General features: G+C 41.3%; 1 protein-coding gene across 8 annotated transcripts in view; it reads left to right on the top strand.

The window, feature by feature from the left end:
* The window catches only part of LOC109431043 (serum response factor homolog A), a 783489-nt gene that overhangs the window by 244147 nt on the left and 512737 nt on the right, over window positions 1-26605 (top strand). For 3 of the 8 annotated variants that reach the window (XM_062842465.1, XM_062842463.1, XM_062842462.1), the window contains exon 1: window positions 11078-11586. The exons of 1 other annotated variant lie outside the window; for it this stretch is intronic. Coding sequence is in view for 3 of the 7 variants with exons in the window: in XM_062842466.1 (XP_062698450.1) it covers window positions 11539-11586 (48 nt within the window). In the remaining 4 variants the exon portion in view is untranslated. Of the gene's footprint in view, window positions 1-10986; window positions 11587-26605 lie in introns of those variants that run through there. 4 more of the 8 variants (XM_062842466.1, XM_029865645.2, XM_029865644.2 and 1 more) reach the window with 3 other exon arrangements.

The raw sequence follows: 26605 nt of genomic DNA, 5'->3' as shown, positions 1-26605 counted from the left end.
TACATTTTGTGGATCCGGCTCAAAACTAAGGTTTGGTTGGATGTGGCCACATGGAACCGACGCCAGAGGGACCATGGTTTGGCTATTTTCGCAGGAGAGTATTTTTCGCTATAAGTTATGCAAAATGCAGCTGATTTGAATGTTTGGAGAGCTAAATGCACCGGAAAACGAAGCATCAAACTGCCCCAACCACTTAGTTAACTTACCTGATGAATTTTGGCCATCAGATGGCCACGGGACTGAATCTTGAGGCCTCGGAACGGCTTCCCGGAGACCTCCGATAGGTGACCATTTTACAAATATGGTGAATCCATGCCGTGCGGCATAACAAAAGTTGCAGAGTTTTTTGGAGAATATATCAGTGACCATGTCAGAAGCCAAAAGCAAGATTGGCCACATGGTGGTCCCGGAACCGATTCCCGGGGACCCCGGAAATGTGGTCAATTGTCGCAGTTTGTATGACTTTGCCGTATGGCACATCAAAATTCGCAGAATTTCATAGATAATTCATCAGTCATCAAACCAGCAACTGAAGACAACATTGTCCGCTTGGTGGTCCCGGAACCGGTTCCGAGGACCCCGGAAATGTTGCCAATTCTCGTTTTCTTTTTACTATGCCGTGCGACATATCTAAATATGCAGAATTTTGTTGTGAATATATCAGTGGCCACATCAGACATGAAAAGCAGGATTGGCCACTTAGTGGTCCCGGAACAGGTTCCCGGGACCGGTTTTCAAAACCCCGGAAATGTGGTCAATTCATGCATTTTCTATAATCATATTGTCTGATGCATCGCAATTTGCAGAATTTTTATGCGAATTCATCAGTGCTCACATCATATATCAGAAGCAGAATTAGTTACTTGGTGGTCCCGGAACCGGTTTTCCAGGACCCCGGAAATGTGGCCAGTTCTCGCAGTTTGTATGACCTTGCCGTATGGCACATCGAAATTTGCAGAATTTCATATATAATTTATTAGTCATCAAACCAGCAACTGAAAACAACATTGTCCGCTTGGTGGTCCCTGAACCGGTTCCCAGTTCCGACGACCCCGGAAATGAGATCAATTCTCGATATTTTTTCCATGCGATACATCGAAATTTGCAGAATTTTGTTGCGAATATATCATTGGCCACGTCAGATACGAAAAACAGGATTGGCCACTTGGAGGTCCCGGACCCGGATCTGAAGGCCCCGAAAATGTGGCCAATTCTCACATTGTATATGATCATCTCATGTGGCACATCAAAATTCGCAGAATTTCATAGTTCATTTCATCAGTTATCAAACCAGCAACTGAAGACAACATTATTCACCTGGTGGTTCCGGAACAAGTTCGCGAGACCGATTCTCAAGACTTCGGCAATGTGGTCAATTCTCGCATTTTCTATGACCATGCTGTCCGATGCATCGAAATGTGCAGAATTTTGATGCGAATACATCAGCGCTCACATCAGGTATCAGAGGCAGCATTAGCCACTTGTGGTCCCGGAACCGGTTCTCAAGACCTCGAGAATGTGGCCAATTTTCGCAGTTTGTATGACCATCTCGTGCGGCACATCAAAATTCTCAGAATTTTATAATGAATTCATCAGTTTTCAAGCCAACTACGGGAAACAACATTGTCCATCTAGTAGTCGCGGAAGCGATTACCAGGACCCCGGAAAAGTGCTCAATTCCCGCAATGTCTTTGATCACGCCGTCCGATTTATCAAGAGTTGCAGAATTTTGATGTGAATACATCAGTGGCCAAGTTTAATGCCAAAAATAGGAATGGCCACTAGATGGTTCGAAACCCAATTCCACACTTGGAATGTGCCGTGAGGCTATCAAAATGCATGAAACTTCATAGATAGTTCATCAATTATCAAGTAAACAACTGGAAACATCATTGTCCATCTGATGGTCCCGGAAACGGTTCCCGGGGGAAATGTTGTCAATTTTTGTGCCAACCCAATCATCAAATTTGCAGGGTTGTTGTCCGGAATTCTTGCAATATTCCCTGCTCATATAATTCATTAGTTTTCAAACCAGCAACTGAAAACAACATTGTCCGCTTCCGAGGACCCCGGAAATGTGGTCAATTCTCGATTTTATTTACTATGCCGTGCGATATATCTACATTTGCAGAATTTTGTTGCGAATATATCAGTGGTCATATCAGATACGAAAAGCAGGATTGGTCACTTGCAGGTCCCGGACCTGGTTCCGGAGGCCCCGGAAATGGTGCCTCACATTTTGTATGACCGTCCTATGTGGCACATCAAAATTTGCAGAATTTCATAGATAATGCATCAATTATCAAACCATCAACTCAAGACAACATTGTCCACCTGGTGGTTCCAAAACAGGTTCCCGGGACCGGTTTTCAAAACCCCGGAAATGTGGTCAGTTCATGCATTTTCTATGATCATGTTTTCTGATGCATCGAAATATGCAGAATTGATGTTCACATCAGATTTAAGAAGCAGGATAAGCCACTTGGTGGTCCCGGAACCGGTTCCCGAGGCCCCGGAAATGTGACCTATTCCCTGATTTTGTAAAACCCTGCCATGTGGCGCAACAAAATTCGTTGAATTTCATGGATAATTTTCCAGTTATCAAACCAGCTACTGAAGAGAACATTGCCCCCCAAGTGGTCCCTGAACCGATTCCCTGGCCTCCTAAAATTATGCCAGTTCTCGCATTTTCAATAACCATGCCGTCCGATATACAACAATCTCCAGACTCTTTGGAGAATGCATATGTGGGTTTCAGGTAAACTATCCAGTTCATTTAAATTTCTCTGGGAACTGCGGTAAGGTGACGGACATTCGCCTGAAATACGAAGCAGCAAAGGTCGCAGTGATAGTGAATGCGGTACAAACAAAGTACATGCTGGTAGTCAGAACGGAACACGGCTGGATCCGTCTAGACAGTAATGTAACGAAATACGGGGATGCCTTCGCGGAGGTGGAGAAATTCGTCTTCATCGGATACTTACTGACGGCTGACAACAATATCAGTCGTGTAATTCGAAAGCGTATCATCACTGTTTTGACAGTTGCGTGCTAGTCTTCGGCGGTGTGAAGGAGAAGGATGAGTGGCGGTAAAAGATGAATCACGAGCTAGTTGCACTCTACGGCGAACTCAGCATACAGAAAATGGACAAAGTCGGAAGTACACGATGAGCAGGGCATATTGCAAGAATGCCAGACAGCAACCCTGCAAATTTGATGATCGGGTTGGTACAAAAATTTACAATATTTTCCCGGGAACCGTTTCCGGGACCATCAGATGGACAATGATGTTTCCAGTTGTTTACTTGATAATTGATGAACTTCATAGATGAAGTTCCATGAATTTTGATAGCCTCACGACACATTCCAAGTGTCCAGGGAATTGGGTTTCGAACCATCTAGTGGCCATTCCTATTTTTGGCATTAAACTTGGCCACTGATGTATTCACATCAAAATTCAAATTCATATTCAAATTTCACATCAAAATTGCACATTCAAAACTCTTGGTAGATCGCACGGCATGACCAAAGACATTGCGGGAATTGAGCACTTTTCCAGGGTCCTGGTAATCGCTTCCGCAACTACTAGATGGACAATGTTGTTTCCCGTAGTTGGCTTGAAAACTGATGAATTCATTATAAAATTCTGAGAATTTTGATGTGCCGCACGAGATGGTCATACAAAATGCGTGAATTGGCCACATTCTCGGGGTCTTGCGAACCGGTTCCGGGACCACCAAGTGGCTAATGCTGCCTCTGATACCTGATGTGAGCGCTGATGTATTCGCATCAAAATTCTGCACATTTCGATGCATCGGACAGCATGGTCATAGAAAATGCGAGAATTGACCACATTGCCGAGGTCTTGAGAATCGGTCCCGCGAACTTGTTCCGGAACCACCAGGTGGATAATGTTGTCTTCAGTTGCTGGTTTGATAACTGATTAAATGAACTATGAAATTCTGCGAATTTTGATGTGCCACATGAGATGGTCATATACAATGTGAGAATTGGCCACATTTCCGGGGCCTCCAGATCCGGGTCCAGGACCTCCAAGTGGCCAATCCTGTTCTTCGTATCTGACGTGGCCAATGATATATTCGTAACAAAATTCTGCAAATTTCGATATATCGCACGACATAGAAAAAAAAAAAAATCGAGAATTGATCTCATTTCCGGGGTCCTCGGAACTGGGATCCGGTTCAGGGACCACCAAGCGGATAATGTTTTTTTTTTCAGTTGAAAATGCAAGAATTGACCACATTTCCAGGGTTTTGAAAACCGGTCCCGGGAACCTGTTCCGGGACCACTAAGTGGCCAATCCTGCCTTTCGTGTCTGATGTGGCTACTGATATATTCGCAACAAAATTCTGCAAATTTAGATATGTCGCACGGCATAGTAAAAAGAAAACGAGAATTGGCAACATTTCCGGGGTCCTCGGAACCGGTTCCGGGACCACCAAGCGAACAATGTTGTCTTCAGTTGCTGGTTTGATGACTGATGAATTATCTATGAAATTCTGCGAATTTTGATGTGCCATACGACAGGGTCATACAAACTGCGACAATTGATCACATTTCCGGGGTCCCGGAAATCGGTTCCGGGACCACCGAGTGACCCATCTTGATTCTGGCTTCTGACATGGTCACTGATGTATTCTCCAAAAAATTTTGCAACTTTTGATATATCGCACGGCATGGTTTCACCATATTTGTAAAATGTTCACCTATCGGGGGTCTCCGGGAAGCCGTTCCGAGGCCTCATGATTTAGTCCCGTGGCCACTTGTTGGCCAAAATTCATCTGGGCAGTAAGCTTAGTGGTTGGGGCAGTTTGATGCTCCTTTTTCCGGTGCATTTAGCTCTCCAAACATTCAAATCAGCTGCATTTTGCATAACTTATAGCGAAAAATACTCTCCTGCGAAAATGACCAAACCGTGGTCCCTCTGGCATCGGTTCCAAGTGGCCACACCCAACCGAACCTTAGTTATGAGCCGGATCCACAAAATGTGAGCCCTAACGATAATTTTGAGTACAAAAACTTTATTATTTTATTGAGAAACGACTGTGAAATCGTTGTACTAAATCCGGGTCAATATGACCCGAACACCTTAAACGTAACTTTTTTTGAACACCTTCGGAAGGTTAACCCTCTACCAAGCCTATTCAAAACATCCTGATTTTTTTCAAAATCGGAAACCCCTTGAAATCCTCTTCTGCATGTCTTCAGAAACCCCCTGAGAGTTTCATGAATACCCAAAACCTTACATAAAACTCTGTTAAACTCTTTGACACACCTATTCTTCTTTGTGAAGCCCATCCTCAATTGAAATTCTCTGTAAACCTCCTGAACTCGTTACATAGACCACCCTTAAACTCCACTGACATCCCCTAAAACTCGTTTAAGCTCCAGAACCACTCCAGAAAATTCTTTAAATTCTTGAAATCGCCTGAAACTCCTTAGATTTCTCTAAACTTCCTTAGCAGAAACGATTTATCAAAGCTTAGACCATGTCTTACTACTGAGGATTTGATATAGGGTCAAGGAGGTTTTCAAGAGTTTCAGTGAAGGTTCCAGTGGGCTTAGGAAGCGTTTTTTTTTTTTTGGAGCCGGGCTGTTTTATCGCTGCTGTCCTAACGCCATTGACTGACCCCGAATGCGTTTGTGATGCTTAGTTTGGACACATAATAGACGATAGATATAATTTCCCATTCTTTTAAACAATCATTATACCTAACGTTCATTACGCCCAACGTCTGTTATGCCAAACGTCTTTATGCCCAATGAGGTATGCTCCCCATCAAGTCCCCTTAAAGGCCCATGAAACTCCCAGAAACCCTTTGACAGCTCCTGAACCGGCCCTCAAACGCCCCCTAAAATCACCTAAGACTGAAATTCACTTCCTGGGACCTTTTCTAGAACGACCTAGAAAATATTCTGGACTCCTTCGAGACACCTGAAACGTCACTACAGACCTTTTCTGAAATTCCATCAATCCCCATGAGACCATGAGACCCCCTAAGATGCTCCGAAACGCATCTGAACCCCATGATGCCTCGAGAAGCTTTCAAAGGTTCACTGAAACGCCCTTGAGAATCCCTTTGGTAGTGAGAGCCCTTGAAACGCCCATAAAATCTACTAAAACGAACCTCTTAAAAACTCTAAATCACTCCTAAAAACCCTCTGTAATCACCTTCAACTTCCAGAAACACTTCTGATAATCCCGAAAACGTCCAAAAATATCTCTGCAATCCCTAGTACTTCTCTGTAATCTCCTTATCCTTGAAATCCCTGAAACATCTTTTAAATCTGAAGGGCCCATATAGCCGTGGCGGTAAACGCACGGGTATTCAGCATGACCATGCTGAGGGTGACGGGTTCGATTCCCGGTTGGTCCAGGATCTTTTCGTAAAGGAAATTTCCTTGACTTCCTTGGGCATAGAGTATCTTCGTGCCTGCCACACGATATACGCATGCAAAATGGTCATTGGCAGAGGAAGCTCTCAGTTAATAACTGTGGAAGTGCTCATAGAACACTAAGCTGAGAAGCAGGCTTTGTCCCATGAGGACGTTTCGCCATGAAGAGAGAGAGAGAGAGATCTTTTAAATCTCCTGAAATCTTTTACGTTCTAAATGGTCCCTAAAGTTTTCCCCATGAAAACCCCACAAAACCTCTTTGAAACTTTTTGAATTACACTGAAAATTGAGGTGTCTCAGGTGATTTTGAGGGGGTTCCTGGGGTCTCAGGGGAGTTTCAGGGGTTTCAAATTAATTAAAAGGGGTATCATGGAGATTCAGGGGGATCTTGCGATGATTCATGGACATTTCCGAAGGTTTCAGGGGGTCTCAGGGGCGTTGCAGGGAATTTCGGAGGAATTTAATAGGGTTACGGGTGACCACGCGACGTAATACATAAATGCGTTAGGCATAAGGACGGACGTTGGGCGGACATAAGTAATATTTTTGCGTATGATAGGCACATAGCGGTTAGCCACCACTGCTAGCACCACGCTAATGTTGAACACAAAAGCGAGGTTTTTTCAATGCGTTGAACAAAGTAGAACAGCGCAATCGCTCGAGGGTCAATGAACTTGGGCTAAGCGTCCGTATATCCGTATAAGGAGTTCTTGGTTCCAGGAGGTTTCAAACTTATTTCAGATCTCAGGGCTCCAAAGAGTCTCCGGGACGTTTCAGAGGATCTTAGGGACATGTCATTGAGCTTCAGGGGGTACAGAGGCACACCGGAAGGGGCAGAGCCTCAGGGGAATTCAAAAGGACTTCAGAGGGTTTCAGGAGGTCCCAGGAGAGTTGCAAGTGGTCTCAGGATATTTCAGGGATCTCAGAAGAATTCAGGGTCATTATAGGAGATTTTAGGGGTCCCATTAAAGTCAAAGGGGGTTGTAGAGGCCTGACAGTGGGTCTCAAGGGCGTTTCAGGCACATTTCAAGGAGTTCCAGGGGGTCTCAGTTGGTTTCAGGAGCGATTCAGAGGAATCTTTGGGACATTGCAAGGGTACTATAGTATATACAATAAAACCTCTTTTTATGCGTGTTATTTTTATGCACTTTGATTTTATGCACCTTTTTATGCCCTGCATAAAAAGAGGAAAAGCTACTCAGAACCAGTATTGTGCAAAAGAATATTTGATAACTATGGGAACTATTGTAACTGCGTACAGGAGGTGTTTATAGGGGAGAGCAAAGGATGGTTACAGAGGCGTTTCAGGGGGTCCTAAGGGGTTCAGCGGAGTACCAGGAGAGTTTTGGGGGAGTTTTCGGGGATTTCCGAGCTTCTCAGGTGAGTTACAAGGGGTCCAAAGGGGTTTAAGGGGGATTTTAGAGGCATCTCAGGAAATTTCAGAGCATTTTCGGCGGTATTCAGAGGTGTCACCGTCACGGAAGCGTTACTTTGGCGTTTTCGAGGGTTTCGGAACCCCCATGTGCGTTACATGGGGTCCGAGGAGTTTAAGGGGGGATTTTAGAGACATTTCAGGAAGTTTCAGTGCATATTCGATGAGATTCAGAGGCCTTACGGAAGCGTTACAGAGGACTTTTCGGGGGTTTCTGATCGTGTCAAGTGCGTTACATGGGGTCTGAGGGGATTTCAGGGAGATCTAGGAGACATTTCAGGAAGTTTTAGAAAATTTTAGAGACCCCAGCACATATCTCTTGAAACGCCTCTGAAATTCGTTTTGATTTAAAGGTGTTTTTGAAAACCCCTTATATGACCCTGATCTAAAATGCCTCGCAAGGCCCCTGAGACCTCCGTAGTCCTATTGAAACGCCCTTGGCATCATCATAATCAATTTGAAATGCCTCTGAAACCCTTCGACGCCTTTATAGGTCCATAAACCCCCTGAAACGCACCTGAAAACCCCTTGAAACGCCCATGAAATGCTATCAAACGTCCTTGAAATCTCTAGGAATGCCCTTAAAATGTTCCTGAACACCCTGAAACATCTTTAAATTACTCTGAAATTACTCTGAAAAACCTTGAAACGTTGAGAGGCAATTCGCCCCTTGCAATGACCTTTAAAGGCTCCCTTGAATGGCCCATAAAACCTCTTGAAACGTTCCTGAAAACCCCTTAATTTTTTTTTTTGATGCCCTTGAATTCTCATTAACACGCAAACAAATCTTCGACTGCTACTTGTAATCTTCCTCAGTGTCAGTTATCCACAGTGGAAACGCGGATAGGTCGTCAAAATACGCGTATCTGTAAATTAAGAAATGAAATTTGTGAGAAAAAATCGTTCTAATGGGATTCGAATTCACTGAATCCTCTCAGACCCCCTGAAATACTTGTAATTAGAAGGCACTAAATGTTAATGATTGTGAAAAAAATCGCGTTCTGGTGGTATTCAAACTCACGACTCCGTATTTACTAGACCAGCGCTTTAACCAACTAAGCCACAGAACAAGCAACGATTGGCATCTAAGTCGAATGAGAGATGGATTTGTTACTACTAAATATTTTTGGAGTTGAACCAGCCGCGGGCTGAAAATCACCTTAATGAAGCTAATAATAACTACACACTTAATTTGAAATGCCGGGATCTCAGCATTTTCTCAAACTTCCGCCGAGATCCGCACAGCCGAGCGCTCGGCAAACAACAACATAACCGAGATCTCAGCATCTTTGGCAGTTCATTACTGAGGTTCGGCAACTGTTTTGCTGAGAATCAGCTAACAGATGCAGTTTTAACTGAGATATCGGTTTTTGAGTTTGCTGAGTGGCCGGCTGTGCGCGGAAAGCCGAGCCCGCGAATATTTTTTAAGTGTGTAAGTATTCGTGGTGTGGCTTGGGAGTCAGTTTGGCTTTCTATTCCGCAAAATTGTTAGTTACTTATTGTGTGGGTTAGTTGGTTAAAGCGCTGGTCTAGCAAATACGGAGTCATGGGTTTGAATCCCTCCAGAACGCGATTTTTTCATAAATTTCATCTCTCAATTTGTCGATAATCAAAATTCTGTGCTTTCTAATTACAAGTATTTCAGGGGGTCTTGGAAGGATTCAGTAGCTATTAGCGCCTTCAGAGGTCCTGAAAAGGCATAGTTCAAAGAGGTTAGTAGATATAACGCGTTTTCGAAAAACCATGGAATTCCATGAATTTGCGAGGCCAAAGGACCCCTAAAGAACTTTCTAGTTCAGATCAGCTTTATGTAGATCATAAATAAATAACGCCATTGAATAGATTAAAAATATCAACGGATAATACTGCATATCTGAAGGCCTGTACTCTAGGGAGCTCTTAAGTGACCCAGAATATCTGGCGAACCAAAGTCCTCACAACTGTACAAACCCCGTGAATACATACCATTACTAAAAAAAATATCGCTACTCTTATTGGCTACATCTTCTTCTTTTGAATGACCTAGAATGTCCACAGAACTGAACTCAAGCTAAGTTTAGCAGCTTTTTATTCTCGTGAGCAGAAGCCATTTTTCATACAGTATCCATTGATCACTGGTTTTGCTAATAGATTCCAAAAACTGTTCTTCCGGAATTTCTTAGTTGACCTAGAATATGTGCCGAATACATTCAAACTCCGTTCGCCTAAAGAATACATAGATACTAAAAATATTACAGAGTCACAAGTTTCACCTTTAGATCTGACGGCTTGTACTTGATGGAGTTGTTGGATTACCTGGAACGGTCTTGAAACTCAACAAATCAATAGATATCTGATTCTGAACGCCTGAACTCCTAGAAAATTTTGGTTAACCAAGGATACGGATCCAATTCTCTACTTGACCGCTTGAACACTCTCTCTCTCTCTTCTTGGCGTAACGTCCTCACTGGGACAAAGCCTGCTTCTCAGCTTAGTGTTCTATGAGCACTTCCACAGTTATTAACTGAGAGCTTCCTCTGCCAATGACCATTTTGCATGTGTATATCGTGTGGCAGGCACGAAGATACTCTATGCCCAAGGAATTCAAGGAAATTTCCTTTACGAAAAGATCCTGGACCGACCGGGAATCGAACCCGTCACCCTCAGCATGGTCATGCTGAATACCCGTGCGTTTATCGCCTCGGCTATATGGGCCCCGCTTGACCACATAACGTACCAAAAGATAGTTTAATGGTTCTATACCCTAGAACATCAGCTGAACTCATTAATTTGTTCAGGTTAGCATTTTTTTACTTATTGAGCATGAATCACTTTTCAGAAAAGATTCATCGATCACTTATTATGCCTGCAGATCCAAAGGCTTGTTCACTATGGAGTTCTCTAAAAAGAACTCAATTATTTTACAGAAGGCATATTTCAAGCCTGAATAATCACTTAGATATTTCCACAAATTTTAATGCTTTTACTTCAGGATATTCTGGAGGCTAGGGTAGAAATGATCTTGAATGTTATAAATACAATAAGTTTGTTTAAAATCTGTGGAATAATGGCGGTATTATCATACTTTTCGGCATTTTCTGAAAATCTCCTAGTTATTACTTTCAAAACTCCATCTCTACAAGTTTCCTGACTAAGTACAAAATTTGGGGCACCCTACCACGCAGTTAAGCCAAAGCATCAACCATCCGAACGAACTATTAAACCCGTCGCAGCACAAATCTCATTCTTCTTCTTCCTCTTCTTTTTTCTTACTGCTCTTTCCAGTGCATGTGCCCATGCAAATTGATCGATTTCGATTTCGATCTAGATTTCCTCTGAATTGTATGCAAATCAGGCCCACTCTGCTGGGAGCTCGGAATTTAAAACATATATGCATACAGTTATCGAGACGGAAAACACACACAACAGGATCAAGGCTGGGGGAGTATGAACGCGCGCTCAACAACCTGCCACACAACAAACATATCGACAACATTTCCACCAAAATGGAATCAACGGACAGCCCTACATCGTCACAATTCAGCTAAAACATCAGCAAAGATCAACAACCCGAGTGCGGGGGTTGACACGGGAACTGTCCGAAGGATCACGACCTTTAGGTTGAAATCAGTCGAGCCCCCTCTGATTGTGTGTGCAGTGGACGCGTGCGCCGCCAACCAGCCCTGTGCATATATAACGCGAAGCATGAAATGATATGTTTTAAGTTTGTTCTGAGCCTCATGCGTGTTATATATAAGGTAAATCGAATTTTGGTTATTTTTACGCTTTTCTGTTTCGTTTCGGGCTGGTAGAGTCGATCTTGTCCGCTTGGTTCCATGTCCCATAGTACCATTATCCTTTCACTCCAAGATAATCAGATTCACTTTTCCAGGCCAATGTTCATTAGTAATGTCCCATCGAAAATGATGACCATCATCATCCAGTCAGTCAGAACCCATTACAAACGAACCACGTCAAAAACTAATGAAAACATTATGCGCACATTATGCTCCCGCAATGTTCCAAAGCCACTGACCACGATTACATAAAAGAACGAAAAGTTGTCCTCCAAGAACGCACCACGCTATGGAAGATCGATCGGTCGGCGACGACGAATATGTCGATCAGCACTGATAAAATTTATTGCTGCAATACTTAGAGGGCATCATGCTGTAGGAATTGCGCACCACGCATAAGTTACGCCCAAATGTGGACATTTGATGGGTGCTCTCCTCTGTCGCCGTCGTCGTCGCGACAGCCTCGGTAATCGATTGTCGGCCAGGAGCAATAAATCACCGCACCGTTTGCTTGGGCGGGTGAGGGTGGAAGGCTCTGATGGTGACACGCTGTTCGTCGTAGTCTTGTGATCGCGAATAGGGACACTAATTTAGAAATTGATTTCAAGATACTAAAGAGATTGACAGGTTACCGGGATTTAGATAAAGTTGGCGTAACAATAGAGTTGCGCAAGAACATTCAATTGTTTAACGGAAAATTTAAAATCATGGATTGGAACGATGAATGAGGATCTAGTAGGGCGCCAATATCTTCTCTTTTCCTATTTCTGCCATAAAGAAACATTTTAATTGTAATTATATTTTTCTTCATGACATAACGTAGCAACTGAGATAAAGCCTGCTTCTCAGTTTAGTATTCTATGAACACTTCCACAGTTTCCTCTGCCAATGACCATTTTGCATGTTTACATAATTATATCGTGTGGCAGGTAGTTAAGGAAGTCAAGGAAATTTCAATAGCGAAAACTTTCTCGACCTATTGGGAATCGAACCCGTCATTCTCAGCAAGGTCTTCAGGTTGGCTCTAGAGGCACGTTCTCCTTCATTTGGGAAATTTATGCCAAGGTCTTGCTGAATATTCGGTCCTTAAGCCTTCTTCTACTTTAAAAGACAAGTAAGTATGCTCCTCATCACGGGGATTTCACGGACAACCATTTTTTGGCATTGTTACTTGTTCCCGAAAAATGTAAATACGCTTTAAAATACACCAAAAACCATTTTGAGATATACAAAACAGTCCTAAATATCAGCCAAAAATATTAAAAAATTAAATAAAAGAAAATCGGGTTAAGTACGGTTCCTTTGAATTCCACTAAGAATTTGCATCCTTTGACAGATACGTATTTCGACCTCAACTGTAAGGTCGTCTTCAGTGTCTTGTACTTGACTCGAGTCAAGTACAAGACACTGAAGACGACCTTACAGTTGAGGTCGAAATACGTATCTGTCAAAGGATGCAAATTCTTAGTGGAATTCAAAGGAACCGTACTTAACCCGATTTTCTTTTATTTACAGATATTCCCCTAACAAGCCCAGGTTAATCATCATTAAAAAATTGATTTCCCACGAAACAAAAATTACAAAAATGCTCAAACTATACCCCGTCTAAAGGCGGGGTTGGGAATTAGAGGGTTGAGGACTGCTTGAGATATTATTCAATTATGGAAAAATCGTTATTTGTATGGTAAAATCGTCGATTATTATTTAGGTATTGTCATACCTGATATCATTATTCACGCGTCCTCCCGACACGAATGCCCACTTTTGGGTAAAATGTCGTAAATAAATTATAATAATAATAATTATTCACGCGTTATGGACAGAATTCAGACCAGTTATTATTTTGGGTATTTTACCTCTTATGCAGGGCTTTTTAATACCTCATTCAGGTTGTAGGTATTCGGTTTTCCATACCTGAGTTTGGTATTCTTCAGCTATTTTCTCCTGCTCGGGTTGGGCTACAATCCACTTAACACTGTTAACAGTTAACACCTGTATAGTTAAGTATTCATGGCATTCGCCTGCACTGACTGGTTTCGATCCTGGGCCAATCGTTTCCCGTCAACCTGAACGTTTCGAGTCCTTGGATCCAAATGTGATTTACCACATTGCTTGGATCCTCCTCAACTGTAAACCAAAAACAACGTGTGCGTAGCCTTTCACGCAGTTGACGGCCCCTTCCTGGTTCTCTACTGAATATAATTTTAGCTTGTTGTTGCTCTGGCATACGACCAACGTGCCCAGCACAGAATCAGACTCTTGTATAACGCGAGTTTTGTCTTAGTTCACAGCCTACGGGACTTCATCTGGTTTCGCAGACTGCACAAGGCCCGATTAGCAGCTATACTACAATCCTTCTTCGCACGTTACTAGAGTACCAATAAAAACAAATTCGTCCACAACATCAACATTTTCTCCATTTAGTCCCACTTCGTCATCGTAGTGACCGTCGCCGGACCGTCGTTGACCACCACTTGGTCTTTGGAGTGTTAATCGTATGTCTAATACTCGCAGTCTCTTTTCTAAAAGTTATGAACGCCTTCTCAACAAATCAACAGTGGATCCAGATGATATATATGTCTTCCGCGAAGCCCAAGAGCATATAGCCCCGGTTTAGCACCTTTGAACACCAGCTCTCTTTATCGCTCCTTCCAATGATATGTTGAACTACATCAGAAGGCAATTTGTTATATTGAACAGTAAGTTAAAAAACGAACATATTTCTTCCGCAACGCGTTTGCTCATGATCTGCCATCTTAACTGAATCGTACGCCACCATGAAATGATGTACTCCTAAAACTTATCGAGGATCTGCCGCAGGGTGAACATCTGATCCGTTTTTGATCGGCCCTCACGAAGGACTCCCCAATCGGCCTCAGTCTTATTCTACTGTAGTTAGCGCACTCCAGTCAGTATCATTTCTTGTATTATAACAAATGAGACCATCCAACCAACTAACAGGCAGTTCTCTTTTTTCCAATATCTTCAAAATAATACAGTGTAAGAGTTGACTCAGCTGCTCACCACCGTGTTTGAGAAGCTCGGTCAGAAGTTTGTCCTTTCCAGCAGCCTTGTTGTTCTTCAGTCCTCTAATGCCTGTTTTGACCACGTCTATGGTTAGAGGATCCTCAGTCTGTCCGTTTTCGTCGATTCGAATTCTGATTGTCTCTCTACCATTCCCACCATACAACAATATCTCGAAGTGCTCTCTCCTCCTGGAAGCCACCATTGTTTTATCCAGAGCGTTCATGATTAACAAAAATTCAAGATTAATCATTGATGATTAAAATTCCAATTTTGGTGATTATTGATTATGATTAATGATTAATTTGATTTTTAGGATGATTAAAGATAATGATTAATGATTAAAATTGGTTTTATCTGTGATTATTGATTATGATTAATGATTAAAAATGGCTCCTTGATTAAAAATCATGATTAATCAAGATTAATCAATCACAAAAAAACTGGAAATGATTAAAATTTATTTATTGTTTAACATGTTTTTGAAGTTTTGAAAGTTAAAGGTAGCTTTGTTCGAGAGATTTTTGATAAAGAATCATAAATTGTGTTATTTAGAACAGCATTTGGACCAATTTAAATTGGATCATATATTTTATATGATGAATCATTTTTGGTGATGAATGATTAATGATTGATTAATATTTTTTTCTTATGATTATGATTACTGATGAATGATTAGATTGCAAAAACAGTGTGATTAAGATTAATGATTAATGATTAAATGAGATTTTTTTGTGATTATGATTAATGATTTTGATTAATCTTAATCATTAATCATTAATCATTAATCATTAATCATGATTAAATTTATGATTAATCATTAACGCTCTGGTTTTATCTGCCAGCAAGTTTCCATCATGGTTGTTACACATGAAGAGAGAAGCGCTGTTTTTCTCCACAAGCCATCGACAGTTTCGTAAAACCTCCGCATATCATGCTGGTCCATACTCTCTGGCGTCGAAGCAATAACATTTTTCTAATGCTTTCTTTTTTTGCGATTGATTTGTTTTTATAGCTACTTTTGCTTCCCTATATCGTTCCCTGCTGCGCCGGCTCCCCGACACTACCATCGACATTCATTCTTTTCGTCCGTTCCTTTCTGGTAAAAAAAAAAAAAAAAAAAAACCGTTCGTCGTCTTTGATTCGTACTCATATCGCTCCGTGGATAGACTCCCATAGAGTGTTGGCTGTTGAGACTATCGCTCTTGTTGATCTCATTAAGGGGCTGTCCATAAACCACGTGGTCATTTTTTTGGGACTTCTCAACCCCCCCCCCCCCCCCCCGCGTGGTCATTAGTCCATACAAATTTTTTTTTCTTCCATACAAAATGGTCATTGGCCGAACCCCCCCCCCCCCCCCCTCATGACCACGTGGTTTATGGACAGACCCTAACTTGTTTGTCAAGCTTTTGGTGATCGCACCGTTTGCTGCAAAACGTTTAATGTTGAAACGCATCGATCGGCGGTTTGTAGAGTCCGACATGGTTGATGTCCGAGCTCGATCTTCTAAGTCGATGTTGGTACCCCATTTTTTAATCAATGGCGTCCGAGAAGTGTCAGCCATCTTCCAGCACATGGTTGATTTGATTGTAAACTTTTTTTCCTCATCTGTAGAGCCTTTTAACCAGTACGTCCATTATTTAAGAATATTGTGTTATGACCCATATTTAATTTGGTGCTAATCGATTATCCTGTCACAACTGAGCTGTGATGGACATTCGTTGATATAGCACTCGATCCCAACCAGGCACAACTCGTTTGAAAAAGTCTATTACCTATAATACCTATTATAATCCTATTAGGATTACTTTGCCAAGCTTCCAAGGGCTCTAATAACCCTTTTCCAAATATTGACAACCTTTGATTGGACAGCTCTCCACAGCTGCAAAGTAAATGTTCAGCGGTTTCGTTTTCACCTTGGCAAAAACGACACACAGGTGATTGGATTTTTCCAATCTTGTGTAGATGGTACCTACTGGGGCAGTGACCGGTCATCAGGCCCGTTATTACCCTCATCCCTCATCTGTATTGTCGGAATGACATAAAACATGCTCAAAAAAATACCACACGTTCGTCCACTTAGATATCACAGGCTTCGAATCACGTATCTTCTGATTTATACCTACCAGTGCTAGCCACCCATCTGTGGGCGCTTGTTGAAGTAGTCCGAAAACAACCAGAACGCTTTCCACTTTGGTTCTGTTTATAAATAACTTTTACTTCCAACTGAGAGCATATTTCTTTTCCTCTTCTCGCACACGCACCGTCATATGCTCATGAAAACATGTTGCTTTCTTTTCTTTGCGATCCAATCAATCGTCAGTGATGACTGCAAAGCTTTGTTGCATTCTACGAAGCGAAATTTTCTTTTTACGCATGGTTAGTAAAAAACGTTTGACATTTGTTTATTTTGTTTCATTCTACAAAGGGGAGCTATAATCTACGAATGAGCAAGTTTAGCGTCTGTCGGTTTCGTGATTTCGTACATGATACAACTCCATTTGTACTGTTTCAACAGGGTGGTAAGAATGGACCGTACATTATACGCAAATTGCTTTCAATTTACGAAAACTGGTTCTACGAAGCATATTCGTTGAAGTATAACGAAAGAATATTCTGAGTGTATGTTTGGTCTTAGCCCCCAGGTTTTTCCTAAGGCTTTATTGCAAACCCAAAGGGCATTTGTACCCTTAGTTACTACCTTGTTTAGATGAGAATTCCAATTCAGTCTTTTGTCCAAAGTCACACCGACATGTTTAACTTCTTCCGATAACTGAATTTGAATTCCATCTAAAGAAGGTTGGGTAAGATGTAACGGTAACAGTTTTAGAAAGGTTTACGCTTAACCCCTTTTTCCTACACCATTTGAGAGTAACATTCAGCGCATGGTGAAACCAAATTGAAATCGTAGTATCCTATTTCCCACGTACCAAAATGGTCACATCATCTGCGTATCCTATCACCTCAAAACCTTGATTTATTAGCTTTTTAAGGAGTTCGTCCACTACCAAAGACCACAGTTTTGGGCGATAGTACTCCTCCTTGAGGACAGCCCTTTATAGATCTAACGAAAAGCTGCGCACCTCCAAGATCAGTAGAAATTTCCCAATCTTCTAGCATAGATATTAACCATTCAATAATGCATTTATCCAAGCCCCTTGCTTCCATCGCTGAACGCATGAAGCTGTAGGATGCATTGTCGAATGTTCCCACAATGTCGGAGAAAAGCAACCACGGCTATTTCCTTGGCTTGAAGCGATTTCTCAGCTTTGCCAACTAACGACTGTAGCGCCGATATCTTAGATTTACCCGATTGATAAGCATATTGAAATTTGCAAAGAGGCATTTCTACTACACAGATCGAAAAAAGAGTGTAAAATTCTGTGACATATGATGCACATAATTGGAGCGTGGGGTATCACAGAAGTTTACATGACATATCATGTAAAAGTCATAAAATTTCATGTAAACTTCCATTATATGTCATGTAATTCTGCATGACCCTGAGAGTTTACATGACATATAACACAAATTTACATGATATATCATGTAAACAATCATAACAGTAAGTTTACATGACTGCAATGAGGTTTACATGACGTGTAAATCTCATTATTTTTATCTGTGTAAACTTGTTGACTTAATAAAAAAAAAGTCATCCATGATTTCTTCCATAGTCTTTAACAGAACACAAGAAAGGCTTATTGGTCTGAAGGCTTTTGGAGTTGTTTTGTCCCGTTTGCCAGCTTTTGAGATAAACACAACACGAACCTTACGCCACGCCTTACACAGATAAAAATAATGAGATTTACACGTCATGTAAACTTCATTTTAGTCATGTAAACTTAGTGTTATGATTGTTTACATGATATATCATGTAAATTTGTGTTATATGTCATGTAAACTCTCAGAGTCATGCTGAATTACATGACATATAATGTAAGTTTACATGATATTTCATGAACTTTACATGATATGTCATGTAAACTTCTGTGATATCCCACGCTCCAATTATGTGCATCATATGTCACAGAATTTTACACTCTTTTTTCGATCCGTGTAGGTATGCGAGTTGAAGTAATAGTGGCTCTGTATATTTCGGTTATGAGCGGACAAAGCGCCTCTTTTCCCTGTTGAAGTAAAGCTGGGAAAATTCCATCTTTTCCGACAGATTTGGAAGGTTGAAAAGAACTCAGTGCCCATTCGATCCTCGACGGTGTGAAGATTTCTCAAGCTTTTTGATAGGCATTGGTCGACTATGCATGTTTTGCCTTATCTGAGTCTTGTTCTTCATCCGAACAAGGAATCAACCCTGGGAAGTGAGTTCTCATCATTACTTTCAATGTTTCAGAAGAATCAACAGTTAATCTGCCATCTTCCTTTTTAAGACTGTCAAGACCATTTGAGTGGTTTTTCGAAAGGACTTTATGAAGCTTTGCAGCTGTAAGAGCGTTTTTGATGTCTTCACATACCTGTCTGCAGTCCTGCCGTTTGGCTAGCCTCAATTCTCTGTTGTATTCAGTAAGTGCTTGTTGATACTGAGCGCAATCAGATGTAACTTTTGATTTTTTTTGAACAACCTTCTAGATTTCTTCCTCAGTTCTGCCAGCTTATCATTCCACCAAGGGACATCCATGTTGGTTGGATGACCTCTGCCGGATTGGGCAGCTAGCATGATATGATGAGAAATCAGAGGCATTTTCCAAGTGTGAAACAGACAAGATCTGCTCACCCGCATATTGTAAACTTAGTCGTTTGGGTGTCCCTATATGTGTGCTTCCGGATATCTGCGTGCAAAGTAAGTGCTTCTAACAGCCATCTGTTTAGCAGCAGCAAGATTGACTAATCTCAGGTCGTTGTCATTTGTAACAGAGTGGAAGCTCTCCGTATCGATGATTGGACGAAAAATAGCCCTTTCTGCCGACCTGCGCATCGGTATCTCCGATGACAATCTTAACGTCATGTTTTGGGCATTCTTCATGACAAGACGTCAAGGCATTTGTGAAGCGCATCTTAGATGCTTTAAACACCTACCCCCCCCCCCCCCCCCCCCCCCTCCCCTGAGGTGCTTTCAGGGGATTCTAGGAGGCATTAAAGGAAGTTTTAGGGGGATTCTAATGGGTTCGGGAGGCGTTCTTCTCCGTGACGAAACGTACCAATTGGTACAAAGCCTGCTACTTAGCTTAGTGTTCGATGAGCACTTCCACAGCTAGTACCCGGGAGCTTCCTCAACCAATGACAATTTTGCATGTGTATATCGTGTGGCAGGCACGAGGATACTCTATGCCTGTAAAAGTCAAGGAGAAGTTGCCCATTGGGAATCAAACCCATCACCCTCAGCATGGCCATGTTGAATCTGCAAGCGTTTACCAGATCGGCTATATAGGCCTTATACAGGGCGTTACAGGAGCGTTTTCGGGGACTTCGTTGGGTCTCAGGTACGTTACATAGGGTCTGAGGGGGTTTCAGGGAGTTTTCGGCAGTATTTAACCCTGCTTTGGCATAAGGGTCATTTTTTACCCAATCCGTACACTACGTCAGCGAGCTGCTGCCAACGTGATACTAAAGGAAGGTTAAGGGTGTTTCAGAGGTTTTCAGTGAGATTCAGAGGCATTACAGGGTGTTTCGAGGGGGTTTCAGGAAGACTTTGGGAATATTCACCGGATTTCGGAGCGACTGAAAGATTCCCATGGATTCCGATGCTGTATTAAGGGGATTTTGGAGCCATTTCAGAAAGTTTCAGACGGTTTTCAGTGGGTTCAAAAGGCATGTTGAGGGATAGCAAACGATCTCAGGGACGTTACAGAAGGTTTTACAAGGTGTATAGAGGGCCTGCAGTTTTTGAAAATATTTTTTAGATCACTGCTCTCACTGCCTTAGGGAAATTTCAGAGGCTTAAAAATGTTTTAAATGCGCGTTTATCAAACGTTTTAGGCGGTTTCAGAAGGTATTCAAGACTTTCCAGACTGATTAATGTTTCTGTCATTGAGCGGCAACAAAGACATTTTTTTCTAATAACGCACCAGCTGGTGACTTGATTTACTAAAATTATTGTTCATTGGACCTTTTGTTCCATCAACCTTCTGTTCATTCGACCTTTTGTCCTTCGATCATTTGTCCCTTGACCTTCTGTTCTAAAGCCCGTAGATTCATGAGGTTGAACAAGCTTCAATTTCATTCAAACACACAAGTTATGAATGTAGTTTCAATGACTTATGTTCAAGGGAACCTTTAAATTTTCCCCTCATCTCTCACTCCTAAACATACCCTAAAAACTACCCTTTACTTTACACCCTACTTCGTTCTCGTAAACCAGCCGTATCCCTTAACATTCATTCAATATATCGGCCGTATAACATTTAATATTTGAATATTTCTGGTTCATGGTATTAGTCTGGTTCTTGGTATTATTCATTGTCTACTCGAATAGCAAGGGAATAGAACAGTAAAGAGGTAATGAAACGAAGATTAGTATTCGATAGGATGCGAACAAGTGTGAAGCTCTCTCAACAATAAATCGAATGCGTAAATCCTTTACCTAGTGTTCCCGAAAAGGAAACGGCTTGGTTGATGGATTTACATGACCTCGCCACGCCAAGACAGGCACCCGATTGCGCCTATGTATTGTTTTCAACCTAAGATGCATAATTCGCACTCCACTCATGAAGGTATGTTCACATCACGACGCGGTCTTCCAATTAGTCAAAGCAGACGATCTGTACAATAGGAACATGTAGATTTCCGCTGGACTTTCTCGGCGGAGATAAATCGGCGTACTCCTTTAAACAAAATTTCGAAAAAAAAAAACAGTTTGTGCAAAAACCAAAAAGGAAAAACAATTTTCCACCAGGAAAAAAAATATCAGAATATTTGAATGTTCGACCAGATTACATGGTGCAATTATAAAATTATGTGAATCTTGTAACAACGGTTACAAAGTGAAAGAATGGGTTTCCTTTGAAAGAATAAAGAACTCACTATTTGCTTAGATTACACGTTTTCGACGTTTTGGCATTCGACGTTTTGTTCCTGATCCTCTGAAGGGGCTGCCTTCTTAGGTATAGCTGACGCGATTCAACATTTCAGACTCAGCCGCTGGATGCCAGAACAGACGCCATTTGAGCCTCACTTCAATGGTGAACAGTAGGCCATCCCTTACTTTGTAAAAAATGTAAATGTTATAAGTTCGTTGTTGGAAAATGATCGTTTTAGCTAAGAAATTATCGTGTCGAAATTTGAAGTTCGTATCTTAAGGCTACCCGAGCAAAGTCCAACAACAAAATTATAGCAAATCGAAAACATGACATGTAACAAGCAACAAATGGATATCAAATTTTGATATCAGTTTATCTTAATTCAAATTGATTTAAAATTTTGTTTTCCTTTTGCAGTAATTTTAAATTATTGAGTGACAGAATAGTTTAAAAATGTTTAGTGTGTGTTTAGCTGTGTGTAGTAATTCTAGGGATTAAGCTGTAACCGTTCGTCGAATTAGCACGAGAGTATCTTAAAACGCGATGGCATTTGCGCCACTCTTGCGAACGAGAGACCACCGGTTCATTTTAAAGTTTGCCCGACTAAATTAACGACTCTTATCTCAAGAGCTTTCTCGAACGGTCGCTGACTCAAATCAAACCCTAAACGCAATTTAATATACAAACCGTACAAACTGAAACAATAACGGAAACTTGCTCAAAAAAGACTAAAGAGCTGAATAACTACAACAACCGAACAATCAAAAGTGTTTGAAATGAATTTATTAATTAACTAGTCAAAAGAACGGAAACAAAACCAATGAAATCAAGAACAATCGAATTCATTTTAAATGTATATTATTTCACAAAAATGCTCGTCAAATGTATGTGTTGTGTGTGGGTGTATGATCATGGCCATGAACTCAGAAACGTACCAGCGCAGGTTTCGATTGTCGTCGATGCTTTCTCGTGGCCAATCGTCGACGTTGGGTAGCTCTCCTTTGTGTTCGCTGGATTAAAGGTGCGGAGGGGCGTCGGCGGTCCGGTACTCTGCCTGATCATGCGTCAACCGCACACAGGTAGGCCGGAAGTTATCCCCTTTATTCCGTTTGACTGCCATTGGTTGGCGGGCGAGGAAAAGCACCAGTAGAAATGGCTTGAAGCCCGAAATTAAAAGCGCCTCTTGAACGCTGAGATCCAGAGACGAAGCACACAATTAAAACAATTAGTGTATACACGAATTCTAATTGAATAATTACCTTTTGTTCCACAAATTAACGCACAGAGAACAGAGTGTCTGCCCCTGGCGACAAAATCCAAAATTTAGTTCACTAAACAACGAAAAACAAAGGCAAATAACATTAAATTCACTTCAAACGACACTCAATTACTGAACTACATTATTACAGAACACTACACACCTTTACAAACTAAAAATTGGCAGAAGATCACCGGAGCTGACTTCTGTTCACCAGCCGACTCTAACTTAAAGTGATGGAGTCAAGTTGATTTCTCTAGTCAAGTAATTTCCTGCTATTGAAGCAGTCGTCTATTCAATTTACAAACTATTATATACAAGTGCGCCAAACTCAAATCGCACATGGCCGTAAAAGTATTTTGCGCCATCGAAAAAGTCCTATAAGATACGTAACATGAATCGGCATTAGCTTAGCCTAGACACAAACCATATATGAAACGGATAATCGACACTAAATGAAACGGTTCATACTCAAAGACAAATTCAACGAATCCAATTCAAATGAGATTTTACTTAAAAAGATAAAAACGTCAAAAGCTACAAATTAACTAAAATAGTAGTAATTTAAAGAAACGAACTTTTAATAAGAAATCTTAAATATTGAAAAAAAAAATATTTATCCAAGTTTATCGAACTGAATTCAAACTTTATTTTATTTAAAAAGATGAAATACGTCAAAACGTTACAAAGCATTAGTGCAATTATATTATTGCATTTTTGTTTTTATAACCACCGAAAAATTCTACAATAAACGATTTTTTATTTTTCTTGCATTGATAACAAAACCAGTTATCAATTTGCTATCATCGATAGCAGGAATTGTCTTCAACTTGCTGTCACATGAACATTTTTCTGCTCTCACTTTTGATGATTTAGCCGTTAAAACGACCAAAACGACAACAACTTGAGTTATCAAAATATACAATATCACAACATCACAATTAGTTTTCAAATTGCTGTCAGGCTTTGCTCGGGTAAGTGGTTCATCAAGGGGCCTAAAGTTGTCAAAAATTGTATGGGACCAAAAATACATGATTTATTTTTTTGACAAAACAAATACGCTATTCTTCTAAAACCTATGATTTTAGGACCCTAAACGGCCATAATTTTTTACTCATTTCTGAGTTATCGACAAAAAACAACCGAAAAATTAGCTTTTTTGACGGCTTTTTTAGATCCCGATGGAAACATACCCTATTTTGCGCAATAACTTAAAAACAAGTGGAGATATCGCAATTATAAGCACATTTTTAGCCCATTATGGTCCTAAAATCATCGGTTTTAATAGAACACAGAAAAAAATATGTTATTAAAATTCAGCGAGAAATCATGCACATAAAGGGAATGCTAGAATTATTGCACTTTTACATGAGATAAATTACATTACCATCGTGTAAATTTCCGCCAACCATCGCGTAAACCATCATGGACACTAACCGGTTACGCGATTATTTGTGGAAGTTTACACGATGGTAATGTAATTTTACATGATATCTCATGTAAATATGCACTAACTCTAGCATTTCCTTTATGTGCATGATGTTTCGCTGAATTTTACATGAATTTTTTTTTCTGTGAATAGCGTGTTTTTTTCGTCGAAAAAAATTATGTTTTCTTTGGTCCGATGCAATTTTTGACAACTTTAAGCCCCTTGAGGGGCTACTTAGCCTTGAGATACAGACTTCAAATTTTGACACGATCATTTCATAGCTAAAATGATCATTTTCCATCAACGAACTTATAACATTTCCAAATTTTGTAAACTAAGGGACGGCCTAGTGAACAGACACTTAAGTGAGAGCGGTAAAAAATTAAAATCTAATTTCGTAGTATTAGTTAATCATGTTCTTCAGATTGTTAGCTGTAACAATTACTTGGGGTCTCCAGTTAGCCTAGTGGCTTCGGCAATGGATCGCCAACCAGGAGACGGCGGGCTCGATTACCGTTCTGGTCGGGAAAATATTCTCGACTCGGTCATAGTGTATCATTGTGATTGCCTCACAATATACAAATTCTTGCAATGTTAGGCAAAGAAAGCCCTTCAATTAACCCTAAAAGGGATACCTGGGGTCCATTGGACCCCAGGCGCCTTTCAGAGCTCGACTTTGATGGAACACACTCAGCGAGGTGACGAAACAGAGGCCATGAAGGTATCCCTTTTAGGGTTAATAACATTGGAAGGGCCCCAAAAACACTAAGTTGAAGAGATGCAGGCCAAGTTCCAGTGGGAACGTAGAGCCATAAAGAAGAAGAAGAAGAAAAAAAATACGATAAAGTTGAAAAAAGTGTTACATGGAGCTTTGCTTCAATATTGCATTTTGATATTTTCCGCTGTTTGATTGTATGCAGGCCAATATAGTGGCTGAATTTCTTGACTTAAAAGGTTTCCATTTATGCTTGCATTGATAAGAGATTGGAATGTATTAGTCGACCTTGCAACGAATACGATCAATGCAGTTCACAATCTCCTTGGGTATAAGAGCACATACAATCTTTCGAAAACATGGCCGTCGATAATTACTTGCCGAGGTTTTTTCCACCTTACCTTAATTTATTCAAAATGGCCATAAGCTACGGTTGACTGACAACCTGTCGTCGGCGTCGTCGTTGGCTTTGCGTTACAGTCGGTCACTGAAGCAAATCGATAACCGGGCGTGCCGTTCCCTCTCCGCAAACAAGCCATTCTCGCGTGCGCTGCATATCTACCAACAACCGTCCGTCTGATTGCCCACAATCCACAATCCACATGGATGCGTAATTATATCCATGTAGCAAAAAGGTTTTCATTTCCCAACCCCACATCGGTAAGAGCCAGCGTGTGGTGCCGGCCGTGCTGCAATACGACTATGTAAAGTTTTCCCTCTGATGATAATTATCCCCCCGCCGTCTAGCATTGATTGCTCGCTCGTTTGCTCACTCGCAAGCCAACCAATACGGTGCGGTGGCGAGAAATCGATTCTAGACCTCTAGCGAGCACCACCTAGAGTACAGATTGTGGTCAATTTACGCGCAAGAAAAAAAGAATCGCGCATTCAGCTGTACCCTCCTTTGACGAGAGCCCCACAAAAGTGTCGCCGTAATTTGAGCTACATTTCTGCATTTTAAATCAGATCCAATCCATCACACGCCAATGGCCAATGGCAGCGTGTAAAACTGTTGAAATCTTTCCACTGCGATTTACCCTTACCATGTTGTGGATGGAAAAGTTCGTTACCTCGATGACCGACGACCGGCTCCCGGCTCGGTACTGTTCCACCACCGCATGTAGAGGTACCGCACTGACTGACCACTGGTGATGGTTGATGTTAATTTGTTGATGGACAGGAATTTTTGTGCCTTCTCGGTCAAATGGGAGGAATTTGTGAGTGCCCGACGCGATTCGGATGGACTTAGCTTGGAGATGTGCGCAGAGGAGAAGGCGGAAAGAATGGTAACAGCAACATTACGCGACAATGCTGATGCCGTGTGTGGTATATATTACAAACTCGCGAATTGGCTGCCTGTTGGCTGTCGAAAGAGGTCGGGTATGCCTGGGACGACTCAAGGCAGATGCATCCCCCGCTTCACGGACGTGACTAGGTGGGGGTTTCATCAGAAATGTGTCCGCTCATGAAGATTTCAGATTCTCTAAATGTTCCAAATCCCGTCTTTGGCAATAGAATCTAGCTCTGCCTCTTCCAAACTTCTGCAAAAACTGCCTCGTCCAGGCATTTCTGCATAGCAG

This window comes from Aedes albopictus, chromosome 3, assembly GCF_035046485.1.
Source record: "Aedes albopictus strain Foshan chromosome 3, AalbF5, whole genome shotgun sequence".
Lineage (NCBI taxonomy): Eukaryota > Metazoa > Arthropoda > Insecta > Diptera > Culicidae > Aedes > Aedes albopictus.
The sequence above is the reverse complement of the archived record's forward strand: the minus strand, read 5'-3'. Positions and strand labels throughout refer to the sequence as shown.